Raw genomic sequence first — 18,250 nt, 5'->3', positions numbered from 1 at the left:
AAATCTGCCCTTAGGCCTTCAGAATCAACAGTGCGGGCGGCTGTAGCTTAAAGTGAACGCAAACAAAATTGTGGCGTTAACCAATCAGATTTCGAGGTGGCGACAACGGGCCAGCTAGCAGGCGTACGCTAACGTTAGCACGTGCACATCTTCTGATTGGATACGCACTATTGAGAGGCAGAGCTAGGCAGTAGGCAGAGCCATAAAAGCTAGCAAACATAACTAGAACTTGAGCGAGCTAATTTGTGTAGATTTCTACAAGCTATTTTTTTCAACCCACAATGGCTGAAGGAGGAGAAGAGATCAATTTGGTCGAAGATATAATAACAACGCCATTTTCAAAACGAACTTTTCAAGTAAAGCTACACATCTTGAAAAGGGAACGACCAACTCCAACGCTAGCGAGCCTAGCACAGCAGGGAAACTACGAGCGGTACCCCTGGCTCACAGCCTCCGAGAGGCACTGCAAATTGTACTGCCGGGAATGCCTGGTATTTGCAACTGATCGATTTGGTGTTTGGAGCCACACTAAATTTGCAAACTTGAGTTGTCTAACCAAGGCAGCAACGAGACACCAAAGCACGGCTGGGCACTTGGAAGCACTGGTGCTTTTGAAAACCTTTGGGGACACCCGAGTGGATCTACAGCTCAACGAACAAGTGCCCAGGGAAACGGAGCTCCACAACGAAAGGGTGAACAAAAATAGGGAATTATTGAAAGACTGATTGATTGTGTCCTGTTTTTGGGTAAACAGGAACTTTCATTTAGGGGACACGATGAAAGCGCCGAGTCCAGAAACAGAGGAAACTACGTGGAGCTTCTTTCTTTTCTTGCTGAGAACAACACAGATTTGCATTACCACCTGCACACAAACAACATGTTTACTGGGACGTCAGGCAAAATACAAAACGACCTGATTTATGCTATTGCTGAAGTGATGGGAGAAGAGATCAAAATGAAGATTAAAAAAGCACCCTTTGTCGCTGTTATGGTGGACGAGACGTCAGATGTGGGTAATGTAGCACAGCTGGCACTTGTCCTGCGTTATGTGACGGACACAGGTGTCAAGGAGCGGTTTGTCAGATAATCTGATTAATTAAATTAACTGTAAATGCTGATGTATTGATTATAAATGCTTCGGAAATATTAATATAACTCTGTTGTACTTGACTATGTTAAGGTGATGCAACGCCCGGTTATACTGCGTTTCTGTCTAAATGTATAGTTTCTAGAGCCATGGCGTCATAATGATGGTATTAAGAGGTGGAATAATTCAGGTAGGACTGTGTAGGACATCACTGAAGGCCTAGGTGTGAAATGCACGGCCCGCCACTGATAAAATGTAATTGTTGCTTTGTGTGTGAAGTCTGGAAGAAGATAAACGGAGCCTCATGGGCATTGCGCACAGGCCTATTTGAATTCTTAATAGGTTTACATGGCTTATGTTCGCATGGCTCAGTCATATGGCCAGTTATGTAGAAGAATGTATGGTTGAGCGGGTTAGCCTCCTTTGTCACATGGTGATGTGAGTGTATGAGATGAACTGAGTTGTGCATGTAGATGAACGTCTCCCTGGGGCAGGGGGGGGCCTGTACTGCTGTGGGCGTTGAGGATGGACATGTATAATGCCATGTTGTTTCCTGCTCTGCATGCATTTATAATGTGCTGTTAGCGTGCGTTTTACAACATAAACATGGGCTGTATACAGAAGGACTGCCTGTGTATGTGTGAGTGCTTGTTGTATCATGTGGTTTGTGTGTATACTGAATAGAAGCAAGTGAAATAAACGCATAAACCGCTTATTGTTTCATATACTGTATGAGAAAAGAGAATATACTACTGTAAGTCTCTTTTCAGCACAGATATAGTGGGATGAGTCATAGATATTTATGGTGATTCCCAAAGGTTTCGTTTTTCACTCTTTCTCTTTCTGTGGCTCTCCCTCGTTCTATTTCTGCTTGCAGTTTAAGATGCTGATGATTGAATAAATTGCCGGTTAATTGAGAGGGAATGGTTATCATTTGCTATTATATTTAACATGCTTTCTCAAACCAAGAAGTGGCAATTTGCATAAATTAATTAATTGTGGCTTGGAAAGTTAAAGCTGTTCTGACGAATTTCATGCTGCTTTCCATATTTGCTCAATTATTACTCAATTACTGCTATAGACCACACACCAGAACGAAACATGTGATTCTTTATTAACAGAAAAGTTTACCACATCATAGTACTAAAGATCTTTGGCAGGCAAAGAAATGGCTCAACCATTGTAGTTTATTTTGGACTTATTACCACCTAAATGAATCCTCATTTTTACCAACAGGTTCCTGCAGCAGCAGTTTGATCTTTTTCGCTCAAGAAATATTTCTCATTGTTCACATTTCTCTCCGTCACTTCCTTTCCATCCGCATTCGTATGAATCTTCTGTTCTGTTCTCTGTGCTCCCTGAGGCCCGAGCATGCTCCGTCGCAGAAGAAGCAGCCACAAGCTTAACTCAAGCTATTACTTCAGTAACAAAGAGGCCCATGTCTCCTATTCTGGGCTAAGTGCTTCTCACAATCCGCAGTAAACTGTTGGGAAAACGAGACCCGTAGCCCAAAGCGCTCCTGCTTTGATGATGTCTGCAGAGAACACAGAGAAAAAGATTAAGGACTCTCTTAAGTTGAAGTTTCTCTTAAGTTCTACAGCCCCGGAAAAAATGAAGAGACCACTTCAAATTTTTCTTAAATGTCAATCTCTACATGTATGGCAGCCATTCCAGTGTCGGTTGAATTTTAACACAGAGAAATGTTGTCAGAAGTTTATAGAATACAATAAAAAATATATATAATTTAATTCAAAGACAAACCTAGAAACAGTAAAACCAGAGAAACTGATAATGCTGAAGTGGTCTATTCTTTTTTTCCGGAGCTGTATATATATATATACTATATATGTTTGTGTATAGTAGAAGCCCTTGGTCTTCCCATCTAAAAAGTCAAATGGCGGTTTGGATTGAGAAACAGATATCACAGGTACTAGCCTGTGTGCAGAGTTTACGTTGACCTGTCTCGTGCATAAAGGATGAAGAGGGCCTCTCTCTGGTTTCATATCTCCAGGGAGGTCCCAGCACTGTCCTAAATAAGCTGAGTCACCCTGTGGTGTGTCCACCATCAACCTCTCACACATCCCTGTGCACTAACATGCACTTACCTTCTTTATCCAGCACCGTGTGCCTCTGTTGTAAGCCACACTCCTAATCGACCTCAACCTGATGACTTTATGTTCTCGTGTTCTCTCTGTCTTTGAAACAACCGCAGAGACATAATGCTGAGTTACATCACTGATTCCAGTACATACTGTCTAAAAACCAAAGTGTGTTTGACCCTTTTTACTTGTACTTTTACTTTTCTCTCAGATACATTCTTATCGGGAGAGAGATTTCTGACCGGATGTTCAGTTTAATGAATCATTGGTTTTAATCATAGTGCGGTCCTTATTTGTGCATTTTCTTTTATTTATTCTACAATCCTGAGTTCCAAAGGATAACCGGTTGATAAGACCTATGCAAAGCTAAAACCGAAGAAACATAATTGTGCAGCCTCTAAAAGTACATGTGTATCAGTGGTCAGTTGTTCGTCCACTTTTTTCTTTGTGGTCTGTTCAAGAGCAAAAAAAAGCAATTGACCCAAAACGCAAAACAGCTTCACTGTAATGTTGAGGTTGAAACAGTAAATAAAAAACATTGATGTTCCTCCCTTTCTTTCCTAGCTTGAAATATTCTTGTGCACCTGAAGGTTTCTTATGTTGTCATGGCTCTTAAAGTCCTCTGTGAATATTTGCTGAGACACTCTCAGAAAGTGTAAAAACCCAATTGGATCAGAAGGAGGTCGACACAGGTGAGTTTTGGCTGCTGTGGTTAAACAATGTTGTTTTTTCTTTTTGAATCGATTGGACTGTTGGACCTAAATCAACATGTGACACCAGTCATCCTCATTTTATTGGACTCAGCCTGCTTCACTGGCTCATCCAATAACTACCATATTTGTTGAAGCGTTCCTCATTGCAGCCATCTCAGTGACTGGCTTTGTGAAACGACATGCAACTCTTCTATTTTGGTTCGGTTGGATACATTCAAATGCTATGTCAATATCAAATGTTACGGATTGAACAAACAGGAAATGCTTTAGATAAGGGCACACCATGAACAGCATTATTCTGCACATTTGGCACTCCTGTTTGTAAAGTTGCTGTCTCTTTTCTCCTTACAGTACATTCATGAATACTATAGAGCTGGATTTAACGTTTTCATCACGTTTTTGCATCAGTTTGTTGCTGTGCATTCTTCTGTATTTGTGCTTCAGTGTTTGTACCTGTGTGTGTTTATTAATGTCGTGCTCATGCTCCTCCATAATAATACATCATCTGTAGTTCCTATAAAAAAAATCTATTATTCTCTTATTTTCTGTGTGTCTGCAGGAAACAGTCGAGTATGCCTTCCTCATCATTTTCACAATTGAGACCTTTCTGAAGATTATCGCTTATGGTTTGGTGATGCACCAAAACGCTTACGTGAGGAACGGTTGGAACATGCTGGATTTCGTCATTGTCGTCATAGGGTAAGTCATCGAGTTTAGATATTTCAATGAACTTATTCTGAAACTAAATAATGTATCTGATTAAAACAATTACCTGCTACATTTGGCATCAAGCCAGCTGAACAATGTGTTCTTTTATAAATTATGAGGTTTTGTTATTTTCAGCTTGGGGTTTGGATTTGCACATTGATCTCAGTTTGACAGCTGCCGTTTACAGTGTTTATGAGAGAAGCAGCCAGTGTTAAAGTGAAAGTTGCTTAAGCCTCTGTTCCAAGCGACCAAGTGCTAACAGAGACCCTCATACACCCACATTGTATGACCCAGAAAAGACAGAGAGAATAAATCAGAGCTTTACCACCACTGGAGTGAGTCACCATCTCTCCATACTTCATCTCTTCTCCAACACTCCCTCTTATTTTCCCTCTCCTCTCCTCTCCTCTCCTCTCCTCTCCTCTCCTCTCCTCTCACACTCTCCCATCCTGCTCTGCCTTGTCTTTGCGGCTCTTTCTTATACTTCCCCCTTCCATTTTGATCTTGAACGTCATGCTTTACACTTCCCCACCTCAACCCCCCCCCTTCCTTATCCCGTGCACACTCTGCTCACGTTATCTTCATCCTTATCGCAGCGTCTCTTTTTTTCTCCTCTATCTTCCTTCCTCTCTCTCCTCTCCTACACACAGTCCAGTGGGTAGCTGGGTCAAATCTCTGTCTGTATGCAGCATGCAGGGTTGATCTGCCATGCAGTCAAATGCAAAAAAGTCTGCTATGGAGATTGACCGCTGCAGCTTAATCATTTAAGTGTCATTTAAATCACACTGAAATAATACTGTCAGTCTTCAAATATAGCTTTGTCAATATGGTTTTATAAATGTATGCCAAAAGGTCAAGGTTCAGCCTACGTTCAGCCTAAGTAGTAGGCGCTTGGAGTTTCAGCTGTGCTTTCACTAGGGCTTGAATGTGGTTTTATATGTATAATGCTCTTGATAGTTTAAATGCAAGTTAAATAACACATGTAAGGTCTAATGTTACAGTAAAAAGCCTGTCACTTATTTAATGAAAAAAAGAGCCATAGTGGGGGGGAAGATTTATTAAAACGATTTTTGTAATACATGTAAAAGATAGTGGGTGTAAGAAATGTAAAATAGCTCTGCAGCAAAAGAGTAACAGTAAGGTTGTGGGAACATTACTTTAAGTCGAGGTGGGTAATTATGAGAGAAGAATTTTGTTATTTAGTGTATTTAAAGCTCTTAAACTAAACTTAATAGTACTTTTTTATTAACAATGAATTACTGAAACTGACCTCATGTACTGAGATGGTACTCTCTCGCTCTGACCTGCACTTCCTGACAGCTTTTTACTGGTGAACATACATAGTGGAGCAGTCCGCAGCTCAAGAGATGTCTATTGAGCTGCTGAGACGGTGGAGACCAACACATAAAGACAATGACAGCCAACCACTTTGCTTTAAATTAACTCTAATGTAGTGCAGTGCTGAATTGCTAGATATGTCAATATGTTTAATATCTATGTAAAGGAGAGTGGTGTCTCCAAGAAATTGTGGTTTTGAGATGGCACGGTGTGGATGGGTGTGTCCCGGTAAAAGAACACGGAGAACAGACTTTCCCAGTTCAGATCTTCAATAAAGGTTGTTCCTGCTGTTAGCGAAGTGTGGCTGTGGTCTGCAACAACAGCACAAACAAGGGAATGACATTATTAATGTAAGAAAATAATTATACAATTGTAATAAACAAGCAAGTGAAATACACAAATACAGAGAAGTTAGCAACTAAGCTAGCATCCAGCAACGCTAACAAGCCAGAGACATTACTTCCAACATAGATCTTCAGATTGCGCACAGGCACGGCAGCTCCTATGACGTCATTCGCACGTAACAGCTCAAATCACCGCGAGCATTAAAGAAAGACACTTATAACATCAACAAACAAACTTATCGACTTATAATGGCATTGTGTGGGCTTTCTAACAATCTATATACTCAATATCTGTACTCAGTACCATGAGTGAAGAAAAAAAGGATGTTCTGTTTTCCAACTGTTTGTTTTTAATACAGTAAAGAAATGAATCATAACTATTGGATGCCTTAAAAGAAGAAGTACATTAATGAAGCTCCTGAAGTTATTTGTTGTAAATGTGTTTAAGCAGGTAAAACCACCTGATGTGATGATACGCTTTGTTAACCCTGTAAGAACGCATTACATTCATGAGTGCAGATCTCCTTAGGAGTAGGAGGAGTAAAAAGGAGGTAAAGGTGTCGATATGTTTTCCTTTTGAACATGACTGGATGAGTAACGATACCCCGGTGGCACACGGGCAGTCTTGCAGCTGTGACTCAGTACAACATAAGTCTGAGCAAACTGCGCTCACAGGCCCTCAGAACTCCTTCCCATCGGCAGCTTCATTCACTGTTTTTAGTGCACAGCTTTGATGTGATGTGTCCAGATGATTTCCCCTCTTGGCTAGGTGAGGAATGTCTGACTGACTGTAATGCAGTGACCTCTTTCATGGTGAGGGTTTTTTTTACGGCTGATTTCACTTTTAGACCACTTTTGGAAACATTTTTCAGCTGTTTTTATACTTTAATCGGCATAGATATTGAGACACAAGGGGTAAAATACTGCTGTAATGCATTCTCAGCATCACCCATGACTTTATATTTAAAATAACCCACCATTGCTTTACAAACACTATAAATATGTGAAAGCTACTACAACAGTGTTAACTACCCAATTTGTATACATTATCGGTGCATTGTATTCAATATACTTTGCTGTAACTCTTGCAGACTCAACTGTATGCTGGTGATATCAGTACGGTTTGTGGGTGGCTGTCAAATAAACTGATGACACATGCTACGTTATAGTTTCACAGCTAAATGATGCTTTGAGGGATCCACAATTAAATTGAAACCCTCTCAGCCAGGAAAGAATTTAAAGATGTTTTCCTTATTACAGAGTCCCAGAATTATAATAAATCATGTGTGAGAGAACTTCGTAGTGGTTGATTCAGTAATTAATTTACCTCGCTAAAAGTTTGATTTACCAGATGTTACACCATTTATTAGCTGTGTAATGAGCCACAATATGTAATACAATTGGTTAAGGGAGTAAATATAAAGTAAGTAAGTACAAAGATAAATTGTATTTATTAATAATTTGTGATGGAAATGATATAATGTGCGATTATGGATGATACAAAACAGTACTGTGTTTCAGTATGTACAAAGTAATGGTAACGCTTTATTATAAGGGTGCAAACCTTGAATCAATGAAAGATGTATAAGGAATTCATGTTCATCTCTGGACCATGGCAAGATAGTTGCTGATTTAATTTTCTGTCAGTCAACTTAAAATCGATCAATAGACAGACCATTTCAGCTTTACTCTCATAATATAAGTACACCCTACGATATAATATAAACAACATTTTAGCAAACGCGTTGTATTTTGTACAGCAGGTTTCCCTCAGCAGACTCATATTGTGAGGTTTTTGTGTTCTCACAGACTCTTCAGTGTTGTCTTGGAGCTTTTGACCAAAGAAGATAAGGTAGAAGTCGAAGCAGAAGGAGAAATTAACCATCCGTCAATGCAGGGACATGGAGGAAAACCAGGTGGATTCGATGTTAAAGCCCTTCGAGCCTTTCGTGTGCTGCGACCCCTGCGGCTGGTCTCAGGAGTACCCAGTAAGTACTGAGCTGCCTAAACCCACACACAGACAACTCAGCCATACCCAATACATACAGTTTACCAGTATTTTCTGTTCATATTGTTTAAAGACTTAGCCATTGAAAGTCCCTTTTTTAAATTGTGAGTTTGTGGTTTACATATTATTACTCTGGATGGAATTGGTTTGAATGCAGGACTTTTACTTTGGGTGGAGTCTTTTCATCGCAGTGTGCTTTTAGTACTTTTACTGAAGTAACAGATCTGAGTACGTCTTCCACTGCTGCACATATTTAATGTAAAACATGTAGATTTAATACTTTTGTAATGTAAACCATCATGTTTTACAAGAATGTTTTTTTGCAATAATGGCAGAGGGTAGAGAGTGGTAGGAAGTAGCAGCAGATATTTGTCTGTTACATTACTGTGCGTTCAAAGTGCAGCAAAGCTTCATATACAATGTTTATTTTTCTGCCTTGCTTAGGTTTACAGGTGGTGTTGAACTCCATCATTAAAGCCATGGTCCCTCTGCTCCACATTGCCCTCCTGGTCTTGTTTGTTATCATCATCTATGCTATTATTGGCCTGGAGCTTTTCATCGGTAAAATGCACGCAACCTGCTTCTTGCCTGGTGCAGGTAAGCCCTTTTGATTATCTTTCTTACACATTCAACAGAGTAAACGTTCTACTCTACTCACCTCACATACACCTGCTAATATTACAGTCTTGCTAGAAAGTTGTATGATGACTCCAGATACTGTGTGAGACCCCTGTTTAAAATAATCCAAAATTTGAACAACAGTAATTTCCTGCAATTCTTATGATGCTCTCTTCTTTAGACGCGCTTGCAGAAGAGGAACCAGCTCCATGTGCGATCTCAGGGCACGGGCGGCAATGCCCCATCAACGGCAGCGAATGCAGGGAAGGCTGGCAAGGTCCAAACGGAGGCATCACTAACTTTGACAACTTCCTGTTTGCTATGCTGACAGTGTTTCAGTGTATCACCATGGAGGGCTGGACGGACGTGCTGTACTGGGTGAGTCTCTGCGTCCCCAGTTCAATATCTTGTGACTGCCAGCCGGCTTCAGATCAATTGTCTTCTCACATCAGACTAATATGTGACTGACATTGTGATGGTGACGCAGCTGAAAACTTCTTGAGGCAGCTCTTATCACTCTGATATGATTGATTGAATAACAGATTGAATGCATTCAACAACTCACAACAACAGTGACATGCTGTCCTGCTACTTTTAATATTCCTCAAAGATCTCTATTCTTCTTCATCTGAACGAAAAGCTATTCTTTTTTTCTGATTACTACCTTTAACAGTTTGTTTCACTCTTTTCTTCCTCTCTTCCTACTCCTCTCCTTCCTCTGTGGTGATGATTGTTCCTCCAGATGAACGATGCTATGGGCTTTGAACTTCCATGGGTTTACTTTGTCAGTCTTGTGATCTTCGGCTCCTTTTTCGTTCTTAACCTGGTTTTGGGTGTGTTGAGCGGGTAAGCACCTTCCTCTCTTTGCAAACAGAGACCTTCTGCTTGATTTCAGGCTGGAGGGTCTCTGCTCTTTTTGTGTTTCTGTCTGTTAACCGGCTACTTTTGGCTCCTGTAGGTCAATGACGCCATCGGCTGGGAAACACCCTGGATTTATTTTGTTAGCCTGATCATACTGGGATCCTTTTTCGTGTTAAACCTTGTGTTAGGTGTGCTAAGTGGGTAAGAGGAAATTTGTGCAGTGGTTTTGGATTGCAGTGTGCAAAGCGTGTGCAGTGTTTTGTTGTGCACTCCGGCACTGCTTACTATTTAGTGTTAGCCTATTAATAAGTAAGGCTGTGCTGCAGAGGCTTTGGATATAAGGATCCTGACAATCTTTATACACAAATATAAAAATATTATACCCTACTTTGTCTATTCTGTGCTAAGACCACGAGATAAATGAATATTCTTTCTCAGGCATTCTTCTCTGACCTCTGTTGGCATAAAACTATCACGTCCTTTCCGCGGCAACTGCAAAGTGAGCGTCTCCTCTCCCTCCCCGTCCTCAAACCCACCAAACCTCCTGAGAGAGAAATTAATCTTATTCCTCGCCCTTCACTCCCTCTGCGCTCCTAAGCTCTCTCAAACCCCAGTTTGCTTTCCCAGCTCTGTGGAGTGGGGGTGGGGTATTACAGTAGAATTAACTCTGGATGGTTGACCAGCCAAAAAAGCCTGATTTAAAAATAAAAAGCCAACAAGGTTAACAGAGTCATCAATACAGACACTCTTGAAGTCTCTTTCTTTAGACTGGCATCATTTATTTTAGCTTCCTAAATGCTTTGCTTTTTGTCTTTTTAATTATCACAGTTTAAATACACATTTCTCTCAGTACTGACTATATCTCAATATTCACTGAATATATTTACATGTCGTCTTCTGGATCCCTACATATTTTAGTTTCAACAATCTTTGTTTTATATAATCTTTGAATTCAGATGTGGTGCAAATATTGTGTGTCTTGAAGCCATCTGTCCACCTAAATTGCCTTTTCTGTATGATTAAGACGCTGCCTGAAGGATACGCTACTGTACTGTCGGGATCTAAATATAGTGCTGTGTTCGCTTTCAAAGGTGTACATCTCCCTCCAGTGGCTAGGGTTAAAAAAATAACAACACACAAGACATTTAAAAGCTGGGTTTAAAGTGTGAATATGTAGATAATGATAATCCAATGTAGTAAAAATACCTTAATAATGCCAATTATTTAAATACTGGAAGGAATACTCTTCCATTATGTGTAAAAATACATTCTTTTTTGCAGTGAAAGTAAGTCTCTCTGTGTGTTTTTTGGTCATTCATGCACTCTTTTGTATTTGTATGTCTTCCTGTTTGGTCTATGTGTCCCTCTGCGAACCCAGAGAGTTTTCCAAGGAGAGAGAGAAAGCCAAAGCACGAGGAGACTTCCAGAAGCTGCGCGAGAAGCAGCAGCTGGAGGAGGATCTGAAGGGTTACTTGGACTGGATCACTCAGGCCGAGGACATCGACCCGGACAATGAGGATGAGGCAGATGAGACCAAGCGCAACCGTAAGCACCTTATCTCATTCCTCCCAGAAAATGCTGCGCTAGCACCTCAAAAGCCATTCAATACTTCAAACTGATCAAGTGTGTTAGTGCCACGTCGAGAAATCTATCCCGCTGTCATTGTTGGCTCGAATGTTTGTATATGATAATGAAATGCAGTAGTTTTTTAGAAATCTTTCATGTGTCATAGTTGGAGTATTATTTAAAAAAAATATAAGTTAGGTTAGGTTGAGGTGATGTTTTAGATTTTGAAGAGAAATACTGTATCCCATTATACTGTTTAAAACCAAACCAATGCTTGCATGCCTGTGTCTATTTGGGGTGATAAAGCTCTATTCTTCTTATGCCTTAGATAACTGTTGAATCGTGTTTAGACATATCTAGCACAGAAACAGCAGGATTTATTTGTAGAAACGAACATAAAATCTAAAACACTTCCTCCTATTTTAGCCCTACAATGTTGCTGCTGTTTTAAGAATCATGTACAGCAAGAAGAAATCCACCGGAGAGGACATCATTCTTCTCCACTGACATACGAAAGGAAAAATAATCCATATTGAAGTTCTTGCAGACTTTATGTTGGTCTGATTTTGGAAAGTCATTATGGGAATTGTAGGAAATTACTGAGTGAAGGAGAAATAGGTGAAGCCTGTTGATCGATCATAGCTGCAGGTAAAGGTCAGCTAAAGTTGAAAACCTAACAATTTATATACAATTCATGATGGAATTTTCCCATAATGATGAACAATATTTCAGCTATACTCAGCGAGACTTTCCTGACCGTGATCAAAGAACACATACATTTTCATAGCGACATACTGTAGATGCATGAGGTGTTTGAAGCAGAGCGGTACAGACTGTTCTTATCTTCATGCTCGATGGAACTCACTGATAGAAGTGGAACACGCTGCGACTACCATTACAGTTTATCTGAGAAGAGGAAAAAAGATGTTACTTGAGCAGTAGAGAAACTCTTAATCCAAATCCTCTTTATATAATCAGCACGTGATGCAGAACTTCAACATTATGCACCTTTAGTTTGAGTTGTACGATCTTTATTTTTTTACATTCTGTCTGCTCATTACGATCTCCCCCCTCATTTTTGAATGCACTCTGTCCATTTACTGTCGCCTCTCCCACCTGTCTTTTCCTCTAGTCATATAGAGTTAAAGTTTAGGCTCCTTTATCCGCGGAGGTTCTGTGTGACGGGAGGCAGGTCCATACTGCTTTACTTCAACACCTATCCCGGCTTTTGGTGTTCTCGACGATACATGACGATCCCCGGCTAACACGTCATGGAAATGCTTTACTTAGCACTGTGACATGTTAGCGCAGGGCCTCGTCACCTGCAGGCGCCTTCAGTGACTAACAGCTCTCCGTGTTGTTCTTCTGCCCTCCTCAGTGTCCCCAGCCCCCCGTGGCTCCTGCTGCTCTTGTCATTGTCGGATATTGATATTTTGAATACTGTTGTTGTCCTGTGGTGCTTGTCTGCTCTGACCCATTTTGATAGCAGCCCATTCTCGCCCCCCATGTCCCTCTGCTGTGCCGTTGTGTCTGAATGCATGGGCTTGCATGCATTACACATGAAGGGGTGACTCTGGCTGACCTTACTGAGAAGAAGAAAGGAAGGTTTGGGTGGTTCAGCCAGTCGTCCGACACTCATGGTAAATCCTGTGGTTTCCCTCCAGTGTTCTCTTGCTTGTATGTGTGTGTATGTGTGTGTGTGTGGGTGTGCGGGTGTGGGTGCGTGTACATGCGAGTGTTTGATGCTCATATTAATCTGATACCAGAACATTTGTCAATTTATACTCAATCATTTGACCAGAATCAGATCAGACTAGAACTCTTCAGAATTTATTTTCTATTTTTATAAAGATTATAATGTTGAGATAGCTTTTTTACCTTTACAAAAAACTGAATTTGCTTCGATTAACTCATGGTGCAACAGGCAGGACAGGAATTAACACAAAAAACTACTAACCTCATATGCATTATAACCATAAACTTAAAGTGCCAGATTCTTACTGTTGCTGCTGCTGCCCAAAAACAAACACAATAATTTACAACTCTCGTTTAAGTGATTATTATTATTTTACATATCATTTAGCTGACGCTTTCATCCAAAGCGACTGACAATCCGTCAATGAAGAATCATTGATCCTTACAAACACTCATAATTGGTGAATACAAGCCATTGTAAAAACCATGAAATGAATCCGAAGTCCAAGCAGCAGTTGCAATAAAGATCCCAGTTGGAGCATGAAGTGTGTGTTGAGTGAGACTGTGTGAGTGTATTGCTGTGCATCTCTTTGTGCTTTACTATTCTGTCAAACCTTTTGTGTCCGAGCATCACAGCCTTTTCCAGTTTTTGTCCTCTCCTTTTTTTCTCACTTTTTCTTTTTTTTAAAAGCCCTCTGTTTCTAAATACAAAAGCACATATTTTACTATTAAGTTAGTCTTATATGGAATAAAGTGTGGCTGCGTTCGATAGCAGGCACGCCCCGTTTCCTCTCCATGTCCCATTTCAAAAGCAGCGGCTCAGTATGAATATAGGAAACAGGGCTAAACCCAGATCATTACTCCAGCAGTCAGCACTATTTTCAGAGCTGAGAGCTGTCCGACCGCTCAGGAATCAAAGCCAACACGTCTACATAAGCTAAGCAGCGGCACACACCACGCTCCCTCACACGAGTTAAAGCACTGAGGCGTTTCGCACAGTTAATCATCTGTCTGTGCAGAAAGTCTTTCCGCAGCGCTGGCAGTACTTTGAGTGTAGCATTTCAGAGACAGCTTTAAGAGCTCTGTCCTCCTTGGCCTGCTCCCCTCTTCCCTCTGCTCCCTCATTGTCTGCATCAGTCAGCCCTCATAGAGCAGCTGTCCACTCGCCTGTCCCGTGTCAGCTCCCTTTCAGCACTTGGTAAATGATACTAATGATGACAGTGATGCACAGCCACAGCGCTAAGCTCCTTCCTCTCTATGAGGTCCAAAGTTTTGCAGCTGTAACGTGGTTTAGCAATGACATACAATCATTGCTTATTTTTTTAAATAATTACCAAATCATTTTGACGCACATAGGCTTGGGAGCATGATGAAACATTTTTTAATCTCAGCTCATCACTAAAATGTGTTCCTTCAGTGTCTCTTTTTGCTTAAATTTGAAGAAATTCCTGTCAGAATAACGTGATATGATAAAGGCCTTTTCTGATTTATTTTTTTCTTGCCCCTGGAGGCACTGCACTGACTCTATCTGAAGAATCTGGTGCCACAGTGAAGCGAGTATTATTTTGTAATTGTTTGCTTTATTTGCTGCTGCAGCGAGCGTTCCAGCGAGCGAAACAGAATCTGTGAACACAGAGAACCAAAACGGGGAGGATGAAAAGACACCATGCTGCGGACCTCTGTGGTGAGAACTACAAACAAACATTCTCAAAAACAACACTTGTTTTTACATAGAATTAAGATACAACAGATAGCTGGCTGGAGCGCTGCTTTTCAGGTTACAGGACAAGCAGCCACAATAAAACTTTGCATGTTTATATTGACTTCCTATTCTATAATGCTTTTGACTTTTGCAGATGGACCATTTCTATGCCTAACAAACCTCTGCTTCAACCTTCCTTTGTAAACTTTGACGTTCTTCTTTCTTTCAGTCAAAAAATTTCAAAGTCAAAGTTCAGGTCAGTATCTTCTTGAGTCTTTGTCTCGGCATGGTGCATACAGCTTTTGCTATAGGGGTTCATGCCCAGCGTTAGATTATACAGATTTTCATTTTTAAGTGCTTGGCTTTCATTTTACTGTATTTTAATGAGTCTTTACTGAGGATGATAAATCAACAGCTTTTAGAAAGTCAGCATGTACCTAAAGGTATTTTTAGAGAACAGTCTTGCGCAGTATTTTTCACCTCATTTACTGTAACGTATGACTTGCAAAAAAGTATTGATGCAGTTCCCCCGTGGCTCTTCTCCCTCACTCCTTTGCATTCTTCTTATTATTGGATACAGACTGTAGTGATTTTGTTATGAAACACTGAGGTGATGTATTTATTCTATTGTTTGAACTGTAATAATTGTGACCAAGTCCTGTGCCCTTCTTAAACATTTACCTAGCAAAGCGTTTTACATTAGGGTTATTCGTCGTACTGATGTTTCTTTCTCCTCCTGCAGTCGGCGCTGGCGTCGCTGGAACAGGTTCTGCCGAAGGAAGTGCCGGTTGGCTGTCAAATCGGTGCCTTTCTATTGGCTGGTCATCATCCTGGTGTTCCTCAACACGCTCACCATATCATCAGAGCATTACAACCAGCCCATGTGGCTGACACAAGTGCAGGGTATGATTTATTATTATAGTTATTGTATTATTTTTATTGTTATTATTATTAATATTATAATGATCCACTTTTTTCATATCAATGAAGTGGAAACCGTGGGAGAAGGAGAACATACATCTTAAAGGATTTCTTAACATTGCTTGTTGTGATGATGGATATTTTTGCAGATTTTTCCAATTTTCAATTTTTTTAATGGGAATGTATAATAAAAATGAAATGTTAGTGAACATTTTATGAATTTCTGTTTTATTTATATAATTATAATTAAATGTGTTTGTTTTTAACAGAATCGATTATTTTGTGCATCCTAAGCCCTCTATAATCTATTATACATAATGTTATCTCTTTCTTTCTGGGTTTCAGATGTGGCCAACAAGGTGCTGCTAGCCCTGTTCACGTGTGAAATGTTGACGAAGATGTACAGTCTTGGGCTACAGGCCTATTTTGTGTCATTGTTCAACCGCTTTGACTGCTTCGTGGTGTGCGGAGGAATCACTGAAACCATCCTGGTGGAGCTGGAAATCATGTCTCCTCTTGGTATCTCCGTGTTCCGCTGCGTCCGCCTGCTGAGGATCTTCAAGGTCACACGGTAAGACTGTTACCATGCTGTGTGTGTGTGTGTGTGTGTGTGTGTGTGTGTGTGTGTGTGTGTCGAGTTCATCACCTGTCTCATTATCTTTCCTCTACTTCAGTCACTGGCAGTCTCTAAGTAACTTGGTGGCGTCTCTGCTGAACTCCATGAAGTCCATCGCTTCCCTGCTGCTGCTGCTCTTCCTCTTCATCATCATCTTCTCGCTGCTGGGCATGCAGGTCTTTGGTGGAAAGTTCAACTTTGACGAGACCCAGACCAAGAGGAGTACCTTTGACAACTTTCCCCAAGCCCTCCTCACAGTGTTTCAGGTACGTGCTGCTCAGATTACGACAGAACTGTTTTACCAAAGTACCCCCCCTTCTGAAAAGCTAACAATCAGTTTTTGCCCATTGGTGCATCCTGTGGAAAAAAACATTTAAAATGCAGATAAAAATGATAAACGCTGTTGTGTGATCAGATTTAGAAATAATTATGGTAAGAGGTTTTACAGACTGCTGAAGGGTGGAGAGAAACTGAGCCAGAGCAATAAATCAATATGGCTGATATATCGCTGAGTATTGGCTCACTGCAGAGAGTAGTGGTAAAGAAATGCCAGGAAAGGTTTGGTGTAATTAAGGAAGAGTCACTTTCACATAGTTTGTCATAGTCCGTCAACCCAAACTGCCAAACGTACTGCTTAATATATATTCAGTATTTTGGTTGGTGTTTAAAGAGAAATTAATAGACTTGTGCCAAACATTGTCTCTACATTCATCTTAATGTTATGTCAACCTTTCTCTGCATGTCCCAAAGATTATTTTTGATTATAAAACAATGCACTCTCATATCTATAAAATGCATGGAGTAGATTTGGCTAGCTTAAAGCAGCTCTAATGGGTTTATTATAGCCTTTCAGCAGGGATTGAAGGGTTGTGGCCTGTGACGTCAACACGTGCCCTCCATAAACGTGAGACGCCTGTTGTTGATTCTCACAAAATAAATATTCCGATATATTTTAGATCCTGACCGGAGAAGACTGGAACGCTGTGATGTACGATGGCATCATGGCGTACGGAGGCCCTTCCTCTTCTGGGATGATTGTGTGCTTCTACTTCATCATCCTCTTCATCTGCGGAAACTGTATCCTCTATCACACACGCAAAACTACTGAAACTGAGAGAAGTTAACCTACATTCCTCTTTTTATTAATGGAAGATATAAAGAAGCGTTTTTACAAAAAGCCTTGTCCTTTACCGAACACTTTACTCAGATATTCTGCTGAATGTGTTCTTGGCTATCGCTGTGGACAACTTGGCAGATGCAGAGTCTCTCAACACAGACGAAGCCGACAAGAAAGGGTGACAGCTGATCTCCTACCGTGTCATTCTGTGGCAAACATGCTCAGATGTATGCTCAAACTCCTCTCCATTATTTATAACAATATATATGTTCATTACAGGGACAAAAAGGATGACGATAAAGAGGAAAAGGTATTATTACTTTCTGAATTAAACAGTTACATATCTTTACATTTCGAGAAGTCAAACACACTTTAAAACACTCTGCTTTTCTGTCAGGAGGAAGAGGAGGAGAATGACGACACTGCAGGGGACGAGGAGGATCCAGAAGTTCCATCTGGGCCTCGGCCGGTCATCTCTGATCTGGTAAAGAAGGAAAAGATCACCCCTATCCCTGAGGGAAGCGCCTTCTTCATCTTCAGCACCACCAACCCGTATGAAACACACAGGCCACACACACATGGACACATACACACGGGTCATACCTCTTATCACACTGATGTCTCGGGCTGTGCTGTATTTTTCTTTTTCTTTAGGTTTCGTGTGTTTTGCCACAAACTCATCAACCACCACATATTCACCAACCTCATCCTGGTGTTCATCATGCTCAGCTCCGTGTCTCTTGCTGCTGAGGATCCAATCCGAAACTTCTCAGCTCGAAATATTGTAAGTCCACGAACCTCCAATTAAAATGCATTGACGGCCTCTAGCAGCCTGTGTAGCAGAGATAAAGGGCTGA

General features: G+C 40.8%; 1 protein-coding gene across 1 annotated transcript in view; it reads left to right on the top strand.

Annotated features, from left to right (window-relative positions):
• cacna1da (calcium channel, voltage-dependent, L type, alpha 1D subunit, a) overlaps positions 1 to 18,250 on the top strand; it is a 53,544-nt gene that overhangs the window by 12,161 nt on the left and 23,133 nt on the right. Inside the window, exons 3-19 of the mRNA XM_063910651.1 lie at positions 4,459 to 4,598; positions 8,099 to 8,277; positions 8,742 to 8,894; positions 9,097 to 9,293; positions 9,658 to 9,761; positions 11,155 to 11,321; positions 12,908 to 12,982; positions 14,634 to 14,721; positions 14,969 to 14,995; positions 15,482 to 15,642; positions 16,006 to 16,231; positions 16,335 to 16,542; positions 17,233 to 17,353; positions 17,484 to 17,571; positions 17,673 to 17,703; positions 17,791 to 17,945; positions 18,048 to 18,177. Of these exons, the coding sequence (XP_063766721.1) occupies positions 4,459 to 4,598; positions 8,099 to 8,277; positions 8,742 to 8,894; positions 9,097 to 9,293; positions 9,658 to 9,761; positions 11,155 to 11,321; positions 12,908 to 12,982; positions 14,634 to 14,721; positions 14,969 to 14,995; positions 15,482 to 15,642; positions 16,006 to 16,231; positions 16,335 to 16,542; positions 17,233 to 17,353; positions 17,484 to 17,571; positions 17,673 to 17,703; positions 17,791 to 17,945; positions 18,048 to 18,177 (2,250 nt within the window). The remainder of the gene's footprint in view (positions 1 to 4,458; positions 4,599 to 8,098; positions 8,278 to 8,741; positions 8,895 to 9,096; positions 9,294 to 9,657; positions 9,762 to 11,154; positions 11,322 to 12,907; positions 12,983 to 14,633; positions 14,722 to 14,968; positions 14,996 to 15,481; positions 15,643 to 16,005; positions 16,232 to 16,334; positions 16,543 to 17,232; positions 17,354 to 17,483; positions 17,572 to 17,672; positions 17,704 to 17,790; positions 17,946 to 18,047; positions 18,178 to 18,250) is intronic.

The sequence above is a fragment of the Eleginops maclovinus genome, chromosome 20, assembly GCF_036324505.1.
Source record: "Eleginops maclovinus isolate JMC-PN-2008 ecotype Puerto Natales chromosome 20, JC_Emac_rtc_rv5, whole genome shotgun sequence".
Taxonomy (NCBI): domain Eukaryota; kingdom Metazoa; phylum Chordata; class Actinopteri; order Perciformes; family Eleginopidae; genus Eleginops; species Eleginops maclovinus.
Note: the sequence above shows the minus strand (reverse complement) of the source record. Positions and strands in the feature narration are given on the sequence as shown.